Source organism: Monodelphis domestica, chromosome 8, assembly GCF_027887165.1.
Source record: "Monodelphis domestica isolate mMonDom1 chromosome 8, mMonDom1.pri, whole genome shotgun sequence".
Lineage (NCBI taxonomy): Eukaryota > Metazoa > Chordata > Mammalia > Didelphimorphia > Didelphidae > Monodelphis > Monodelphis domestica.
The window spans coordinates 99,111,593-99,131,425 of record NC_077234.1 but is presented as its reverse complement, the minus strand read 5'-3'; the positions used below and the strand labels follow the sequence as shown (position 1 = coordinate 99,131,425).

The 19,833-nt window shown below is 38.9% G+C and overlaps 1 protein-coding gene across 2 annotated transcripts; it reads left to right on the top strand.

Moving 5' to 3' along the window:
* Positions 1–163: 163 nt before the first annotated feature.
* CNMD (chondromodulin) lies at positions 164–18,816 on the top strand. Of its 2 annotated transcripts, none has more exons than XM_007501507.3 (7): positions 164–701; positions 1,165–1,305; positions 6,103–6,243; positions 8,470–8,583; positions 10,657–10,810; positions 15,749–15,915; positions 16,460–16,574. In XM_007501507.3, exons 1-7 carry the CDS (start codon positions 630–632, stop codon positions 16,493–16,495), a joined length of 825 nt encoding a protein of 274 aa, XP_007501569.1. In that variant the 5' UTR covers positions 164–629; the 3' UTR covers positions 16,496–16,574. The 2 variants fall into 2 exon arrangements, with proteins under 2 accessions (XP_007501569.1, XP_007501568.1); XM_007501506.3 differs by lacking the exon at positions 16,460–16,574 and adding an exon at positions 17,817–18,816 and having other exon boundaries at positions 348–701.
* Positions 18,817–19,833: the final 1,017 nt, after the last annotated feature.

Sequence of the window (19,833 nt, the reverse complement as noted above, 5' to 3'; positions counted from 1 at the left end):
AGAGGAGTAAGACCTTAGGGATGATTGTCAGAGGAACAGTCTATTTCAGGTGGCCTGACGATGACTTAGTAGGGATGAAAAAAGACCTGGACCAAAGTGCTCCCATCGGCTTCCTTTGTGCATGCAGCAAAGCATCTTCTGCCATTCTCTCCCTTCAACGCCGTGCCCCCCCACTGGCCCTCCGGATAGGCCCGCTTGCCTACAGAATCCAACCTAGAAGCGCTTTTCCTGAAGCTGGAGGGAAACCCGGGCCAAGAATAAGTTCTCCCTTCTTTCCCCAGTGGCCCGTCTAAGCAGACCGCTCCCATACCAGCAGGTTTCAGGGCTGGCTCTAAGGACGTCGGGAGATCTTTCTGGGTCCTGGGCAAAGCAGAGAAGGCGAAGCAAAGGGAACAGTGGGGCATCTGTATCACTGGCCACTGACTCTCCGTGTGGGAAGTAGTTCTCAGGTTGCAAGGGGAAGGAGGTTAGAGGGAGGGGGCTGGGCCAGGAGGGGCTGCCCAGTGGGTGTGAAAGCCTGGAGGTTGCGGGGGCGGGAGCTGAAATGCCCATCGCGGTGGGACCCGTCGGAAAATAGCACTTCTCCTCCATTCCCGGTGGAGCCTCGCACCTCCCTGCCCCGTCCCGCCATGGCAGAGAGCTCAGACAAAGTGCCCATCGCCCTAGTGGGCCCAGAGGACGTGGAGCAGGGTCGCCCACCCGTGAGTAGTGCGCCCGGGGCGCTGGGATAGGAGCCCCCGGGCAGGCCGTGTTCGAGGCCCGGTGTAGAGCTGCAGGGTCCGTGCCTGCTTGCACTCCGATGTGCACGAAGCCCCTCGTACCCCGTGGGTGCCTAGGAAAGCCATCAGATTGAACCCACAGCAGGAGCGGGGGGGGGGGGAGCATGTACACCCCCATTATGCTCGAGGGGGGGTGGAAAGCCCTGTGCAGAGTCCAGTAGAACAGAATGGAAAATGCCCTTGGTGCTGAGGCACGCGTGTTCCCACATCCCATTCGGCAGCAGGGGAGACTGTGGAATTAGAGGGACGGAAGGGGAACCCCCGCGGGGTTAGAGGTGAGGTGGGGAAGGCACGGCGGCTAAGCCCCGGGCTCCTTAGACCCCTACCAGTCGAGGCACAGCGTGGAAGCGGCCCCTTTTGCCCACCCCGCCCCCAACTTCCGCAGGCGTACACAGCTGTGGCGGTGAGACCCTCCAGCCCCGGGAGGCTGCTCAAGGTCGGAGCCGTGGTCCTCATCTCCGGAGCCGTGCTGCTGCTCTTTGGGGCTATCGGCGCCTTTTACTTCTGGAAGGTGAATGACAAACATGTGAGTCCGGGGATGCGAACTTTTCCTAGGGCTGGGTCCGCCGGGTCCGCCAGGTGCGCCAGGTGCGCCGGGAGCCCCAGGCGCCCCGGGGTGGGACGTCTTCGGGGCAGGCTGGGGCTGGGGAGATCCTGACCGTAGCTCAGCTACGCCCCCACGCCGCCCCGGAGAAGTGTCGCAGGGGCTCAGCTCCCCGAGTTGGCCAGATTCCCATTGGGGTGTTTTATAGTTTTAGGGAATTCGTGAACATTGCAGTGCATTAGATTAGCGTCATGGGAAGAGGCTGTTAAAATCTCGGTTACGCCTGAGCGTCCTTTGCTGTGTGACCTCCTGCAAGTGCTTCATGGCTCTGGGGCTGCTTCCCTGGTCCGTAAAATACTGGGGTCGGAGCAGTCTCTGGAGTTCTAAAGGGTTCTGATTTCCCTCGCGGTGAAGGATTGTGATCCTAAGGAAGAGGGGAAGGCTCCACAAATGGGCTGCCTGCTCCTGGGGTGCTGGAAGGGGCAGACAGACTCAGGCACTGGAGCGATCCTAGACCTTTCAGGGCAGTTTCATTCGATTTCAGCGCCTTTCTCTTCTTCAAAAACAGGGCAGGGAAAAAATGCAGGGCCCTTAACGTGTTAAAAGATGTTTAAAAAGCAATCCTTCCTTTGGTTTTATACGAAATGTTACACCGAACTGCCTCTTTTCTTGTATACAAATATTTATTTTCACAAGAGCTCGAGAAATCAAATCGTTTCAAACTTCGCTTGGAAGAGTTCTAATGTGTATTTTAAAGGGCAAGAATTTTGTTCATCTTTATAAAAGGGGTATGTTATCTCCATAACTATCGGAGGAGATCTAGTGTGAGCTCATTTGTAGTGGGGGGGGGGGGTTCATCTCCATCCCCAATACCCACCACAGCCCTTGTACGGTTTCTCTAGCATTTTCCAGAGGATTTCTGAGCCCTCTACTTCCCCTCCTTGACCCTCTCTTCTTTTCTCTATCCCTCTCTACCTCCTTTTCCCTCCTCCCCCTCTCTGGGGAATTCTAAGCATGAGCTAATTCCAGTACTTAGAGAAAGCGGTGGAGAAAGCAATTCAGCCATTTTGCACCTCACATCATCTTCTACAGACATTACACAATTTGTATTCTTAACTCTGAGGCCTTATGCTGATAAGCAAGCTTGCCAGATAGCATAGAATCTATTCTAGGGACCCCATCAAATTTAAAAGCATCATTCTATAAGATGAGAATGGTAGTGTTTAGTGTGTACATGGTGAGTGTTTTATTGTATTTGTATTTGAAATGTAAAAACTGGGCCATATGCTCCCATTTTAAAGCAGCAGCTCTGGACAGAGGAACAGATTTCAATATATAAATCTACCAAAAATTGAGTGTTTGGATTATCTCCCATTTTGGAAGCTTTATTCGTTTATTTTATTTGACTATAAATTCAAACTTTTTGATAAAAAAAAAGTAAAGAAAAAATTAAATTTCATTGTCATATCATGATAAAAATAACTGAGTTTTTTATGTGGTTGGGTTGTGCTATGTATTAAAACCAATTATGCTACTTGGCATCTAATTATTTAAGAAAGACATTTCTGATTCACAAGATTCTAAAATGAGAGAATAAAGAATCATGCAGTAAGCAAAGCTTATTCATGTCTTGTTTCATCACAAGTTGATTAGTTTTGTTTCATGAGAATACGAAGAACATCCAAGAATAGAAAAGTGCATAATTGTCTGTCAATAAAAGTCACTATTAGCGTTTTTCCAGACTAGCAAGACCATAAAGAAAATTATGCATTCTTGTGTTGTTTTACTTCTGCAAAACCCTCCCTGGAGCCTTATATACTTGGAAATGTATACTATATAGAAATGAAGGATTTTGAATAAAGTACCTCATAGAGACAAATGCCCATTTTCAAACTCCCCACTTTTTGGATTCATCCCTTTCTCTTTACTCACACAATATCATCCTAGATCAAGCCTTCATTAATTATATTTGGACTAATGAAATAGTTTCTTAGTTGACTCCCTGTATATAGGATCTCTCCCCTTTCCAAATCATATGACACACAGCTGCCAAACTGATACTTCTAAAATACAGGCTTGTAACATGCTTATGTACAAGAAGCTTTCAAAGCTCCCTATCGCCCCCAGAACACAATACAAACTCCCTTGTTTGGCATTTGAAATGCTGCACAGTTTTAACTCCAACCTATCTTCCCAAGATAATTTCACCACCCACTCAACAGGTCCCTTCAGGATTCCGCTTGGGCCACTTACACAAGGTCTCTTTGGATCTCAGTTCATTCTCGTAGCCCCACCCAAATTACAAAGTTTGTGTTTATTTATCTGTGTACCTGATAGCAAAAAAAATGTAAAGTTTTTGCCAGTCAAGCTTTCATCTGTTTGTCTTTATTTCTCCAGGACCTGGCATACAGTAGGCACTGAATACCTGCTCACTGAATTATTTATATGTATACAGAGACAACTGTGTACTTTGTATATTCACAGATTTTCAGTTCTAGCTCTGCTTCCTATTAACATAAACTAATTTTAACAGCCTAAAATTTTAATTGGAAAAGTACATCTGCCATTTTAAAAGACATTCTAAAATTAAAAAGATTATCCATATCACTGCTCCCCTCCAGTAGTATGGGAGAGATGAAAGTTTACTATAATTCAGTTGGGGTCCTTTTCATATGGATCTATTTCACAGGTTTATACCATCTTAGTTTAGATAGTGTCTTGAGTACTAAATAAGCAGGAATTGGTATCAATTATGGACTTCTGCATCCCAAAATAAGCTATGAAAAAGTTGATAAAACATGGGGGAAAATGGCAATCCTCTAGATATGGGACATCTGGTCACCCTACATTATGTAACAATAGTAGCAAAAGAATATATTTAGGTCCTTTCTTCACAGACTGAAGTGTTTGGGGTTTTTTAGTAGATTTTTTTAGTTACAGCAGACAAATCAATCTTGTATTGTTATTGCTTTGTTAAAAGCACCTATTTGCATTTTAGAAGGCACCACATTCAACAGTTTTGTGACAAACCTTTCTAACTGTGAATAGTTTTTACAGAGCTGTTTGTGAGACCAGGAATCTTGCTGGAGCCTAATTCCATGTTTTTGTCTCTTTATCCACTACTATTCATAATGGGCTGAAGTGATGTCTCTAAAATTTATCATTCCTCAAATAAGGTAGTGTATGTAAGTTCTATAGATGTCTATTATCATTATTGATTTAGGCCTTTGGTTGTTAATATAGTTGTTGGGAAACCCCAATGGGGAGATTTTTGCCATCAACAGAGCTGTACCTATTATGCAACTGATCTTGAGTTTCCTGGGGGCCCTGAGAAGTGGCTTCTGTATGTGAGAAGCAGGAGACCAGCTCTCCATCCCATGAAGCCAAGCTGCATCTCCTTATCATCCTGCCTCTCCTCTCATTCTTCTTATGCTCTTATGAGTAATCCAAGCACAGGGAGTGCTGATTCAGCAGATAAAAGAAACCAAAATTCACCTATATGTGGGCTGGAGGACTGACAATGGAATTAAAATAATATCCATAATATCCATTCAAGTTTTCATTTCCTTTGTCATAAAAGTAGATGTCAGTAAAACAGGGGATCATCACCTTTTTGGGTGTCATGGACTCCTTTAGAAGCCTGGTGAAGCCTATGGATCCCTTCTCAGAACAACGTTCTTAAATACACAAAATACATGGAATTACAAAGGAAACCATTATATTGAAATATAAGCAATTTAAATATTGTTAAAAACAAGTTCACAGACTCCAGGTCAAGAGCCCTTAGATGAAGGTCTCAGAACGAATTCCTCAACCATACCTTCTGTGTTCCTGATCATGAAGAATGTAAAGTCCTTAAGAGCAAGGACTTTTTCATTTGTGTCTTTAATATCTTTGACATAATAGGCACTTACACAGGTAGTGGTGGTGGTGACAGTCTTCTCGTTTTTGTTATTCCAGTTTCCCCCCCTTTAAAATCCAAGTTTCTGACACAAAATGGAAAAGCAAGAAAGTGATCTACCCAAGATTATGTGGGTAACAATTGGTAGAGCTGTGATTCAATTCTAGGTCCATCTGACTAATCTAATACTTACACTGATATACCATGCTGTTTCAACTTTTTCTTTTTCTTTTTTTTTAAAGAAAACAAACAAGAAGATCTAGGAGTAATTCTTTCTGGTAATGGCTAATTCATAAAAGGGGAGGCGAGGCACCAATTCTGTCTGCAAAAATAGGGGATGAATGTGATGTGATTGCTAGTTCTATTCTAACAAAATGATACATAACAAAACGATCTGAATGCCTTAGAAGTTTGTTATAATGAGATATCCCCTGGTCTGGTCTGATACAGGCAAGATTGACCCTGCTTAAAACAAATTTAATGAACTCTAAGATTCTGTGATTCTGTAAAATCTTGTACCCCAACAAGCAACATTTGTTAATGCTGTCTCCAAGTTACTTAATTAAAACCCATTCTTGATTAAGCCACTACTACTATTCCAAGCTGGTTTCCCCCAATCCAGTACATCCCCCTGGGCATTCTGCCAATACCACTTCCCATTTAGCTGGCAGGGGCCAGAACAAAGGACATTCTAGGTTTTTAAAGAACTGCACTGAGGGATTAATGTGGACGAGGTTCTATCATAAATACATGTACAACTATTAATGACAGATGTTAAGGGCTTTGGAAAAAATGAAAGTCATATTGTATATTGAAGGGCTAAAGAGAAGCCACTGATTGCTTTAAAAAAAGTACTAACTCCTTATGTTCAATTCCAGATTTACAATGTCCATTATACCATGAGTATTAATGGAAAAATACAGGAGGGATCAATGGAAATAGATGCTGGGAACAACTTAGAGACCTTTAAAATAGGAAGCGGAGCAGAAGAAGCAATTGAAGTTAATGATTTCCAGAATGTGAGTAGATTTGACTCATTTCAAAGATTTAATGATTCACTCCTTTTGGACTCTTCCATTTCAGGCAGAAGCAGCATTTCATACATACAAAGCAGTAAATATATTTTTATGGAAAGAATCTATTATCAGCTTGGGCCACAAACCTGGGTTTTTAAAAAAAGCATGAATCAGATGGTGTAGCTCTACTAGTACTTTCTCCTATATTTTAAGTCTTCATCTGCTAATGCTGTTACCGACTGATTCCTCCAATTATCAAAGAATTAGTTCAGTGGAGTCACCGTGTGATGCAGCTAAAAGCAGCTTTTTTCCCTCTTCTTCCTGTTTCCAGGTACTTGTTTGATTTGATAAACTGGAAAAGTGATTGATTGTTTTAGCACTTTGTTTTACTACCTTAATATTCCTACTTGCTTAAATTTGCAGCATGAATCTGAGTGAGGGGAGGAAAGGAGAGGGTATAGAAAAGTGAAGGGAGTGTAAAGGTAGAAGAAAAACAAAGAATTGAGAAATGGAGTAAAGAAGGGAAAGGGAGGGAGGGGGAAGCAACCCTATCCCCAATCTACCACTAGACCTACCTCACAATATTCACCTCTGGTTTCCCTAGTCCATGGTTATGAGCCTTGAAACAGGAAGCAACATAAAATCTCTAACCTAGATTAACTACAGTTCCTGCTCTACGGAAAGTAAAAAATCATTCTCCATAATGTTGCTTATGCTACATAGTGGCATCTTCTTCATAGACCTCCTATGGTTCATAACTTTACACAAATTTCGTTAAATCTGACCCACAATTTAGACTAAGAGGCATCTTCACCCTGTAGTTGAGAGTCCACTAAACTCAGATCACTTTTTTATGGCCATGTTCCTGAGTTCTCAAAGACTCTGCTAATAAAACAAACTCCTCCAAACTTTTGGTACTACTAAACTGGATGGGCTTTGGTGGCTATGAGCTGTAGTCTAAAAGTCACTCGAACTGGTCCCAGCTTTATGGTCTAACTGAAAATGATCTTGAATTTCAGAGATGAAAGGACCTCAGAGGACATCTGGTTTAACACCCTCCCCCCCCCTCCCCACCCCACCCCCAGTTTTAACAACGAATAAACTAAGGCTCAGGGAGTCTAAGTGGCTTGCCCAAAGTTACAGAGAAGGATTTATACAGCAGGCAACCATTCCCTGCAACCATTTCCTCTGAGAATATGATCAACCCAATACTTCTATTGCTATTGGAATGGTCATTAGCTCTATTATGGCCACACTCACAGCTCCTAGGAATTCCCAAACCTCTTGGTTCACCTTTCTCACAGAAGTGGTGAATTGTCTGCATTATTATTTTATATTCCTTAGGGACAAGAAATCTGGCTTCTGTATTCTATCCCTAGGACTTGACACTAGGTAAAGGTTTAACAAATACTTTTCATTCATTTATTCAAGGAGAAAGAAGAGGACATATTCTTGAATTTAAAGTCTGCCAAGTATGCGCATAACCTGTGACTTAGGGAATAATCTCACTTAAGCTTTCTTCAAACACTAGGAATTTTATGAATTCTGTCCTAAGCTGTGAAACTGTTTTTAGCCATGAAAACAAAACATCATAATAAAATGTAAAATGCTTGAATCTACCACCCAAAGTACAAGTACTTTTATTCACTGAAATTTGAAAGGTCAGTCACAGTGACCTGCCCCCTGTTAGGAAGCCCAACACTGTAAGCTTTATTACTAATATAATTTCTGGGGTGAGTAAATGGACAAAGTTGTCACTTTGGGAACAATTTATGAAAAGTTAAGCATCTTGCCTTGGATTATGGTGATTTATTTACTTTTTTTGTCTCAAAGGCCTTTGGAAAGATCTATGAAGACAGTTAAGGAACTTAGGTTTCAATAAGATTGATTTATTTGCTCTTTAGTCATCTTGTGGGATGCAAGTCTGAGACATGAACCCTGCTTCTTAATAAAATATAAATACAAAATAAACAGTAAGCGATATGTGTCATAAGTGTAAAATTCATTATATAGATAATGTGCTCTAGGATTCAAGAGGAAGGAAAGATAACTCCTGGCTTGTGGGGTTCTGGGACGCGTTCATGGAAGTGGCATTTGAACTCTTAAGTTGAACAATGAATAGTTTCTTACCAAGAAGCAGAGGAATTGGTGGGAAGGGGGAGTTAGGCATGCTAAGAGGTACTTAATTATAGGTAACCAACCACCAGAGAAATCTGTCGTTGTTGTTAGGGGATCACTGGAATCCGTTTTGCTGGAGGAGAAAAATGTTATATTAAAGTCCAAGTGAAAGCTCACATACCTCAGGTGGATGCCAAGACTAAACAGAGCATCAGTTCAGAACTGGTAAGTAACAATTTGCTAAGCGTGTAGAAAGAAGCCCAGATCCCAATAACCCTTCCATCCTCAACTCCTCTTCATAGAAAACTGGAACTGGTCAAATTTCCATTTCTTCTCTCCTGAAGGAACTGACATGTTTTTGTTTCTATGGCTGAAAAACTCTATTTTCCAAAGACTCCTCCTCATAATGCCATCTTTTCAGGTTATCTTGCTAGGGACAGGTAAGGGGGGGGCTTATCTTAAAATACAATACAATCCCTGCCTCTTAAAAACTATGAGCAAATGAGGCCTAAACCTGTCTCTCCCCATAAATTTCACCTCCTAGACCTAGACTCTCTAGGTCTATGCAAAGTTTCTCTTCCACATGACAGCTTTTTCAGGTATTTAAAAAGTTATTATCCCCTGAGCCTTTTTCCTTTGTGTGAAAAATCTGTTTCTTTAAATATCCATCCTATAAAAACATTGCACAATCCTTTGCCAATCTGATCACTATCCTCTAATATATAATATTTTGTCAACGTCCTTCTTAACTGAATAAAATATTACAGAACTGAACAAGATATTACAGATGTGGCCTGACCAGCCTATCATAGTATGTCTTGTTCTGGACACTATAATTCTATTAAAGAAACCAAAATTGCCTTTTGGAGGGGAGCAGATCTATGTGTATGTGTGGGATGAAGAGGAAGAGAACAGAGCTAATTTACATCATATTGATTGCTGATATTGAACTTAGAGTAAACTAAACTTCAAGATCTTTTTCATATAACCAGTTTCTCCTATCTTGGATTTTTGAAACCCTGCTCCCCAGCTGTCATCTAGATAGCTAAGCCCCAGCATGGACCAGGGGGGGGGGAGGGGCAAAGTCTGTTGTTTGGGGATTCTTTATTGTGAATGTCGGCTTACCTTTGGGTAATAATAATGATAGTTTGCCAACTCCTTTATAAGCTGCACTGATAAGCATCAACTTCAAAACAATTCGTTTTAGATATTTTAACACACCCCACCCTTATCTCCCACCAGTATTTTATATAGAACAGAATTTGGATAAAATGTAGCAGATTTTTAGGCAATCTGTTCTATTAGATTTTCTACAAATTTTATATAACTTTGAAATGATATTTGAGCTCAGAGAAGGGAAAGAGAGATTAGGAAATTAATTATATATAAAGAAAAAGCTTATCTATCAATAATATGGTGGGGGGGTCACTTAATCTTAGTTGAACAAATGGATTAATTGAACAGTAGTTTTCCATAGTTAACTTGAAGTTATTTTAATTGCAAAAATCTCAAGGGGAAAAGTGTAAATGAAGTTCTGCTTTAGATTAAAAAAATTTTTTTAAGAAAAAATGTTTTGATATCCCCAACCTACTGCAGATGAATAAATACATGAAAGGAACAACTTGGCAAAATAAATTTGTCTCCTGTGTTATCAAACCACTCTCAGGAACCTGCTATATAAGAAAATCTAGAGTTTAACTTTGAAATCTCACTGGTGTGCTTGATGCCAGAGACATCTGAAATATGTTTTGCTACAGCTAGAAAATGTCAAAATGGTTTATGTTAAATAATACTTTGAACTAAAAAAAACATTAAAGAACCAATCATTTGCATCTCTCTCTTCAAGCTGTCTGAAACAACAAAACAAAAACCTGCAGAGTTGGTCCTGTCTTCAAATGGGCTTTGCAGGGGAGGGTAGTTCCTGTATCTTTATAAATTTGGAGGTTCATTCAATTGCTTTTCCTCCCTAAAGAGCTTGAATTGCCAGCACCAGATTAACCTAAAACTAAAAAGCAGATAAATTTCACTTTCAACTCAAGGTCTGGTCTTTTCTTTGTGGGAACAATCACAACAGTCTAAAATTCAAAGAAGCACCTCTGAATGACACAACTCTGAGGATTATGTAAATGACCACAAAAAGAATCTTTTTAAAAGGTACCTGGTATTCATTTCTCATGAAACTTGTATAAAATTTCATAATCTTTCAGGAAAAATGGAATCTTAATATGTCTATGCATATGTAAAATGAGCCACTGTTCTCTGCTAAACTACTACTGCATTTTGTTTTAACTGCTTTAGGAAGGCAAGATCATGCCAGTTAAATTTGAAGAAAATTCTCTAATCTGGGTTGCTGCAGACCAGCCTGTTAAGGATAACAGCTTCCTGAGTCCTAAAATCTTAGAACTGTGTGGAAGCCTTCCTATTTTCTGGCTTAAACCAACACATCCAAAAGGTAATTATTTTAATTTTCAGATAAACACTAAGAATTCTCCCTGTTTTGTATCAAGACCCTATTAGCCATTCACTCTACACTAAGCATTACAAACCTGGGCCAATTAGAAAGATAAATCAAGTAGTATGGACAGAGGAAATAAAAGACAACTATTAATTGTGTGTTAAATGAAAGGGAAATGAGAATGAAGGAGGCTAAATATAACTATATTCATTTCCTGTAATTTTCATTTAGTAAGTTCATTTTTTCTTTGGCTTTGCCTCTAAATCTTTGCTGTTCATTCATTTCGAGTTTGCTCTTCTTTCACTGAAGTATAAAATAATTGTTCATGCAGAGCACTGTGGGAAAAGTCTCAAGCTGCTAAAAGTATACTCAGTGACTTATCAAACAATTCAAGACTTGAGCATTGGTTCTCAAATCTTAATTGTTTTAAAAGATTCCACTTAGGTAGGTTCAAAACTACAAGCTACATCCATCATAAGGCCAATCATACCTTTGACACTACACTTGATTCATCTTTGCTCCTGGCAAAAGTATAGCAGGCTAATAATTTTGCATTTATTTGTAAGTACACATGCTATAATAATATTAGTTTATTTTAGGGGGGAGGAAGTAAACCTGTCCATTCATCAGTGTGGAAAGTTCCTTATAACCAATTAAGACCAGTAACTGGTTAGTAACTTCATCTTAGGGAGTTGCCTGGGGAAACTGAGATTAAATGATCTATATGCCCAATAGTTACAGGATCAAAAGCAAGACTTAAAACCTAGGTAATTCCTAACTCCAAAGCCTGTTTCAGATCTCTATATAACATATCTAATTTTATCACTCTACAACTAAACACATAGGATCTTACTTCAGCATAAAATCATGGGAGTTTTTTAGTTTAAGTCAATCCCCAAAATTTTATTTCTATATATGTATGTTCCAATACACATATATAAAATATTTTTTTTTTTTAAGAAAAAGGCAGTATGTTGCCATTTAATGCAAGTCAAGAGTGATCTGGAAAGGATCCAAAAGGAAACAAAGGGCACAGATGGGCTTCCTTAAATCTTGGGGACCGGCAAATTTTCTCTCTCCTTTATTAACTTGCCTTTTCCCTCCCTCGGTATCTTGAAGCAAGTAAAACCAAGCATGGGCTGGGGCAGGTTGGGTACTTCAGGCCCAGGTGGGTCCCCTTTCCTGTTTGCATTAAGTAGTATTGTCTGGTACCAAGAATTTTATCTCAGGGTATTGATGTAAAATACCAATATCCACAAGTAGGAATAATGAAATACATTTGAGAGGACTCTCAGCATAGAGTAGAGGTTCTCAGAGTGTGGTCCAAGGAACCATGGGGTCCTAGAGACCTTTCTAGGGGATCCATGAGGTCAAACTATTTCCATAATCATATTAAGGCATTTTAATTTCTAATATGGTATCTATCAATGACTATAACCCATAAAACAAAACCACTCGTGAGGGAGGAAGGGCATTATAATTCTAAGAGTGCAAGAAGGCCCTCAAACTCAAAAGTTGAAGAATTGTCAGCTTAGAAACTAGAATGCTGGGCTTTTAGGAAGGCCTGGCTGTTTGTGTTGATTCTGATACTACAGAATTAAATAAAGACTATAATTTAAATGATTAAAGTGTTTAGATGGAGGGTGTGAATCTTAAAAACTACTCAGACTGTACTTTAGAAGATCTGATTTAGCTATTTCCTTATTGTAACAATGGAGATACGTGGTCTAACAAGAATCAGGAATGTCTTGGGAACTTTACATTACTCCATCCATACTTAGACATACTTTAGGGGAAGATAAAATTGTAAACTCCTGATTGAACAATGAAGGTACTTAACTCATACCTTATAGTGAAGCTAGAACCTTAAGCTAAGTCTATTTTTAGATCTAATATAAAAGGGTGTTAAGTACCTATAAAGGTTAAATTAATCACAAAAAGGTCAAGTAACTCACAAAAGGCAAGCTTAACAAAGAAGTGTGAAGTACTCAAAAGATATAATCTAACCAGAGAAGGTGAGAACTAAAGAATGGGCGGTCCAGGAAAAAGCTGTGATCTACTGTGATTGATAAACGTAAAAATTTAGGGGAGGTGACATAAGAGAAAATTCTCTTTAAAAGGAGGCTAAAAGTCAGTTCAGGAGATTGAGTTCAGTGGAGGACTGGAGTTTCCTTGGAGACAGTCTCATGGTAAGTGATAAGACTGACTCCCTTTCCTTTAGACTCAGGAAGGCCACTTTGGCCAAGGCCTTTAACTACTGCCTGGCTCAGCCTGAGCCTGAGCAGTTTAAATTAATATAAATTCCTCTCTCTCTCTCTCTCTCTCTCTCCTTTCCTTAATTCCTTCTCTCTATATTAATTAAATCACCATAATTCCCAGCTGACTTGGGTATTTTATTATTTGGGAATCATCCCTGGTGACCAATTATTTAGATTTTAAGTCAAAACACTAAAAATTATCTTTACAAGGGACTATGATTTTTAGACTGTAAAATCACAACATAAGAGGTGACAACAGTTCCCCTCTGAAGGTACTTGACTCCCTATGGTAGAAAGAAGAGCAATGGAATTGGGGTTAGAAGAAATCTGAATTTGAATTCTGCCTCTGATTCCAATAGAGTAATCTTAGACAAATCACTTAACCTCTCTGAGATGCAGTTTCTTTATGTGTTAAGTGGTGATAATAATAATACCTGTAGAATCTACCTCATCGCATTGTCTCAAACACAAGACAATTGGTAAACATCTGCTAAGCACCAATTACATGTGACACACTGTGCCAGGTGCTAGAAATACAAAATATTGACAGTGAAGGGTCAAGGGAGAGGGAAATGTCAAGAATCCTCTGAAGCTTCTGACCTTAACTGAGAGTGGATTTAGAAAGAATTCTCTTTTGGACAAGATGACTGAAATAGAATGGGAGTGTAGGAGATAAATTGTAGCTGTGATATATCGAGTTTGGAGGTCATTTGACACTATGGAAGCCAATGAGATCAACAGGAAATACAGAGACTAAGTGAGAATATGGCTCAGGATGAGGCTGTTGGTGGGTGGTATCCACAATAAGGAAGAAGGATGGTGATGGAGCAAAAGATACTAAGAAGGAAAAGAGGGTAAGACCAAAGCCACAAAACCTTTAAGTCAGATGCCATCTAATCCAATCTGTACCTGTCACCTCTTCAACAGAACCAACAAATGCTGGAAGCTTGAGAAGAGCAGTAAGATTTGAAGTCTGACCACAAAGGGTTAGGAAGCCATTGGGCAGTAAAGCCATCATGTGTCAAGGACCAAGAGGAGCAGGAAAGGGAGGAGAGGGAGACAAAATATTTTGAATGATGGAAAATTTCTGGAAAAGGGAAGGGATGGAACTAGGGACACAAATGGGGAGGGAGGGAGACAAGGATAAAAGAAGCTTGAAGGAGAGACAAAGGTGTTCTCCAAGAACCTCCATTTTCTCAGTAACATGGAAATGAGGACATCTTCTGGAGAGGGGTGGATTGGCAAGGATGACATTGGAGGCTACAGAAATGGGGAGCCCCTGCTGAGAGGAGCAGGTTAAGAAAAAGTCCCTTCTGGCTCTAGATCTCCACTGGGCTACTTCAGGGAGAGCTGACTGGAATTGGGGGCAGTGTCAATGTGATGCCATGAGCAGAGTGCTGGGCTTTCCTCTAAGAGGAGAAGCAGATGAAAGAGAGAAGGTGTTAGGCGAGAAAGGACCACGATTGAAGGCAGGGAGGACAAAGGTGCAAGGAAGCAAAGAGTGGAGTGGAATTATTTCATAAAGGGTAAAGCCTCTGAAGATAAGAAAGTAAGGTCAAAGCAATGGATGAGGAGGAGCAAGGAGAGTAAGGGAAACAGTGCCGAATATCTGAAGAACTTTGTGAGCCTTCAAGTGATACCTGTGTCTGAGAGCTGTGGTTATTATCCATACTGATATCTCAGTATCTCTGGACACTACTAGCACACACTTCCTTTTTCCCCTGCATTTACTAGATAAGCATGTCTAGGTAACAGAGGCTCAACAAACCACACACGGTCCTGGTGGAAGCTGTCTATAGCTAAAAAACTGCTTTTGTAAGTTTGAGCTCTATTAAGATTTCAAAGTTTGTGGCATTTTATGCTCAGTGACCACAGATCATTCCATAGTCCAGAGGCCATCTGAAGTGTATGGGAAAAAAAATGCTGACCCTGAAGCTGAGAGACCAGAGGTCTTGTTTCAGTTGAGTCACTAAACTCTTTAGAATCATTTTTCTTATCCATAAAATGAGAATAATATTTACTCTCTTTCAATGGGCTACCAAATGTTTATTGAACTGAAATGAGTTTGGTGAGACAATAAATGTAAAGGTACCTTTCAAGTATAAAGTCCTAAAAATGTCAAAGTATACAACTAAACTGACTACTGTTGGTGTTTACTATACCAGATTCTGAGCTATCCATTCTATTAATTTAAAAATTCTCCTTGTATTCATATTAGTTTTAGGCTGTGTTTTAATGTTCATGTAAAATATTCCATGAGCTACTTTCCTTTTCTCTATGTTTTAGCAGGTAGTCAGAGCACACCAATGTCAACCATCATTTTAATATTTTTAAATTCACTTTTAATCATGATGAGTAATTAAAATAAGTACCTTGAAGTTTAAAAGTTAATTTCTTACAGAAGGAGTACTATCATACATTAATAACCTTTTTAAAAACCACACTGATGATACTCACCATCATATATATTGGGGAGCTGACATTCTCTCTGACAGATAAAATTTTTTAGAGCTTTTTAAACAATCAAATAAGTGCCATCTTCATAATCATCTAAGAAGAAACAAGTTTTTCTAAAAATCTACCTGAACTGTGGTCCTCTGCTTTATTTCATGTACAAGCAATAAAATTTGTATTTTTTTAACTAAGGAAATAAAGTCATAAATGTCTTTCCTTGTAGAAAATCAAAGAGAACGAAGAGAAATCTTAAGAAAAATTCGTCAAGCTACCACAAGAAGGGCAAACAGTGGGCCACAGGGTAATCCAAGCTCTGGAAGACTAGTTAATGAAACTAGGCCCAGTATTCAGGAGGATACAGAACCTTTCAATCCAGATAATCCTTATCATGTGAGTAGTCATGTTCAGATTAACACAGCTCTAAAATAATGTTTCTGCATATGTATTTTGAAACAAGTATTTAACACTCAATGGAAATGTTTTTCTGATTTAGTAATAACTTTTAAAATGTAGGCCTTTGAGAATCAAGGCCCCCATAGGCAAGCCCCTGCCCATAAAATCTTGATGGACCCAACAAGAACTTTCAATTAGCACTGAAAAGAAGAGAAGCAAATCTGAAACAAACTATATCAAGAGTCAGAATACATTCCAGTTAATCTTTTCACTAAAGTACTTTCTATAACTCTTTTTTTAACAATTATTTCTTATTCCTGTTTACTTGGCTTCCACAAATTGTAGCATTTTTGAAGCCTATATTTAAGATCTTGAATTTGAATTCAATTGTACAGAACCTTTTCTTCAATGACTTACAGTTCAAGTATTTTTTATCTCCATTGCTAAAATGAAGGCAGGAGAAGTTATATCACTTCTTTAGGATCCCTACAGAATTACAACTTGAGTCATTATACTTTATTCCTTTCTCTATCACCATTAGATCACTGGGTTTCAAACTCTGCTACCTAGAGACTGAAAGCCATCCCAACAAGAAATCAATAGTTGATGCCTGGAAACTAAATTGGCAGCAATAAATTCTTTTTCTGTTCTGTTTATATGCTTAATGAAGCCTGATAACTATATCTCATTAAACATGAGCAGCTGCAATGCAATACTTGCTTGTCTCGGTGGTAGGTGGTGGTAGGTGGAAGTTCCATGAAAACAAAAAGAATTTTATATAACTTTCAAGCTTTAAAAAAAAAATTGAAGATGGGTTAGCTAGGTGACTCACTGGAGAGAGAGACAAACCTAGAGACAGGAATCTTAAGTTCAAATCCCATCCTGCCCAACTAACTCTCACTCCTCCTTCTTGAGCCAGGTTTTTGTATATGGTGTTTTGTATTTTTCTTTTTCATCTCTGGCCCTTTGTCTATCTTTGTTATTTTGGGCTGAAAGGTGAGGAGCCAACTTTGACATCAGCCACTGTCCAGTGGGGTCTCCTTTGGAGGAAAGAGCATCTAATTTACTTGAAGGGTCATTTAGGGATGGAATTTAGATAGTTTTTTCCCTTTTCTCCTTGGGTTTATTTTCTTGGATTTGGAGTTTGTGCTATCCTGAATTCAAATCATGTTGTTTATGCAAATTGTATAAAAACTTTTACATTCCATAATGGTATGTAGTTGGGAATCCAGGACAGGAAAAGCAGAATAAAAACTTTCCCTCCCCTTGGTGTTTCAAGCATTTGGAAGAGAACATCCCCACATGAATGAGAGATAGGACAGAGACAGGTAAATTCAGTTCTCACCCTAATGCCTTTCCTGACTGCTAATATCTCATTTACTTTCTAAAAACAAAATTTTTTGAATTTCATTCCTCATTTGAGCCATTGCTGCTATTTGATTATGAAAATTTTCATCCCAGGGAGAAGGGCCAAATGGGCCATCTAGAAGCCCATGATATCTTTCTTCCACCATGACAGAAAGGCACGCTGCACACCTCTGTTTAAAAAAAAAAAAATTAGGTATTCAGGGTGGGGGTGGGAAATGTCTTTTTGTTTAAAAAGCATTTCATAAACTTGGGGGCAAGGGAATCCAGCCTCAGACACTTCCCAGCTATGTGACCCTGGGCAAGTCATTTAACCCCAATTGCCTAGACCTTGTCACTCTCTGCCTTGGAACCAATACTTAGTATTGTTCTAAGATGGAAGATAAGGGTTTAAAAAAAAATTGAAGATCCTTTACATTAGCCTATCCTGATTCTTATAGCTATGAGAAATTAAAGATCTAGTTCTGAAATCATTCACACTAAATGAAATTTACATCCTATAGAAGATGCAAATAAATTCTTTTATCTTACAGCAACTAGAAGAAGGTGAGGGCATGACATTTGACCCCAGACTAGATCATGAAGGAATCTGCTGTATTGAATGCAGGCGGAGTTACACTCACTGCCAAAGGATCTGTGAACCTCTCGGTGGATACTTTCCCTGGCCTTATAACTACCAAGGTTGTCGCTCAGCTTGCAGAGTGGTCATGCCCTGTAGCTGGTGGGTGGCCCGTATCCTGGGGATGGTGTAAGATGATTTCCTATCATAGGTATGATAACCAAAGCAAGAAAAAAATTTTCTAATATGATGAGACTACAGCCAAAAAAGTATAGAGATTCTTAGAGTTGAGGACACTTAAGTATACAGTCATAACATTATAGATATTTTATAGACATTTTCTACTGCTTTAAATTTTTAATGACATAAAATGTATTCTCTCCTAGTATGGAAAAATCTACCAAATGAACAATGTAACTCCAGAAACACACATTAATCTCTTTTTTGCTGCAGAATTTGGTTTGTCAATAGGGGTTTATTCATATATCACCATCCCTCTGTTCTGAAATACATGTGAAAAAATTATGGCCAGTTAGTCTAGAAGCTCAACTTCTTCATTTGAAAATACCTTTCAAACCAAGTTACTGACAAAAATAAATCACAAGTCAAATTGTCCCGTTATTATTCATACTAAGTTCCAGTTTTGTATAAAAGTCATATCTCATCCGTTTCCAGCAAATATGCTTCAAAAGTTACTGATGTGTAAGTCAAATAAGGTCCAAAACAAGCTGAAAGAATAAGCAACATAATAGAATGTATTCACATAAGTCCTATCTCTGTATCTCAAAGTGGTGGGTATGGGACACAATCCCTTAAACATCATCAGCTCTAGGAAAATATGGTCAAATTGAAACAAAGCCAAATCATCCCAAAGGTGGGGAGGGGAAGTGGAAAAAATTTTATTATTAAAATTTGGAAAAACAGATAATCATATCTTTTTCAACCTGCTTTCAATAAATGGTCACCAGAATAAAGGAGGATTGTTGATTTCTACTTTTGTAGTACAAATCAGACTGCTGGAGTAGTCCAATTACAGGTATCCCTTCAACATTGCAACTTTCCCCACTGAAATTTTAAAATATCATGAATCAATATAAGAAATTAAATGGGAATTTGAGGGGAGTTTTACAGAAGCTGCCAACAACACATGAAGGCAAATAGGCAACACAAAAAGAATCTAGAAACTATGTAACCTATGACCACAAGTACCTGACCCAAATTTCACTATAAAGTACTACAAATACCCCATAAAAGAAAAAAAAATTCAGATTTCTTCTCTGGCATGAGGGCCAAAAAATTTTACATAAATTGTCCAGATCACAGGATCACTGTACCCCTAACTCCCATGATGTGGAAGGGAAATCTGTACTAATAAATCTCTCTTACTAATGTGACTGACACTGTTGCGGAAGACACGGCCTAAGAGGAATGATAAATATATTTTAAAATCAAAATATTTCTCTAATAAGAACACAAATTAGAAATTTTACATTTTTTTTGACAATTAAGTTGAGTACCACAATTTTTGAGAGCTACAAAGAAAATTAAAAGTTGTTTTGGGGAAGATTTGCAAATAACTGAGGAAAGGAAAAGAAAGGTCTTTGTGCCTTGAAACATCACTAATAGTTCTAAATGCACCATATTTATATGCTGATATGAAAATTCTTATTATTTTTAACAAATTACAAGTTCCTGCCAAATAGCAACATAATTTAACCCTTTTCTTTCTAACTTGGTTAGTGGATTCATGTTCACATACTTTCATCCTGTTAGATTTAAAAGGCTTAAACTGTAATAATTAAAATGGTTGAGGTTGTAAACTGTAGTGAGTAAAATAGTTGAAGATATAAATTATGATAGATATAAGAGTGAGTGAGTAAATTTGTGACCGCAGAAAATATGTTTCACTACAGTGTCTTGGTTTTTAAATCAAATATAAGGTGGTCGCCAGGGAAATATTCCCAATTATGAATATACCCAAGTCAACTGGG

Bases quoted from the DNA above. Each gene is read 5' to 3' on its own strand.
- CNMD (XM_007501506.3), top strand. From the start codon at position 630: ATGGCAGAGAGCTCAGACAAAGTGCCCATCGCCCTAGTGGGCCCAGAG. The intron at 1,306-6,102 runs GTGAGTCCGGGG...GTTCAATTCCAG, and splicing joins GGAAGGTGAATGACAAACAT to ATTTACAATGTCCATTATAC. The intron at 8,584-10,656 runs GTAAGTAACAAT...TAACTGCTTTAG, and splicing joins AGAGCATCAGTTCAGAACTG to GAAGGCAAGATCATGCCAGT.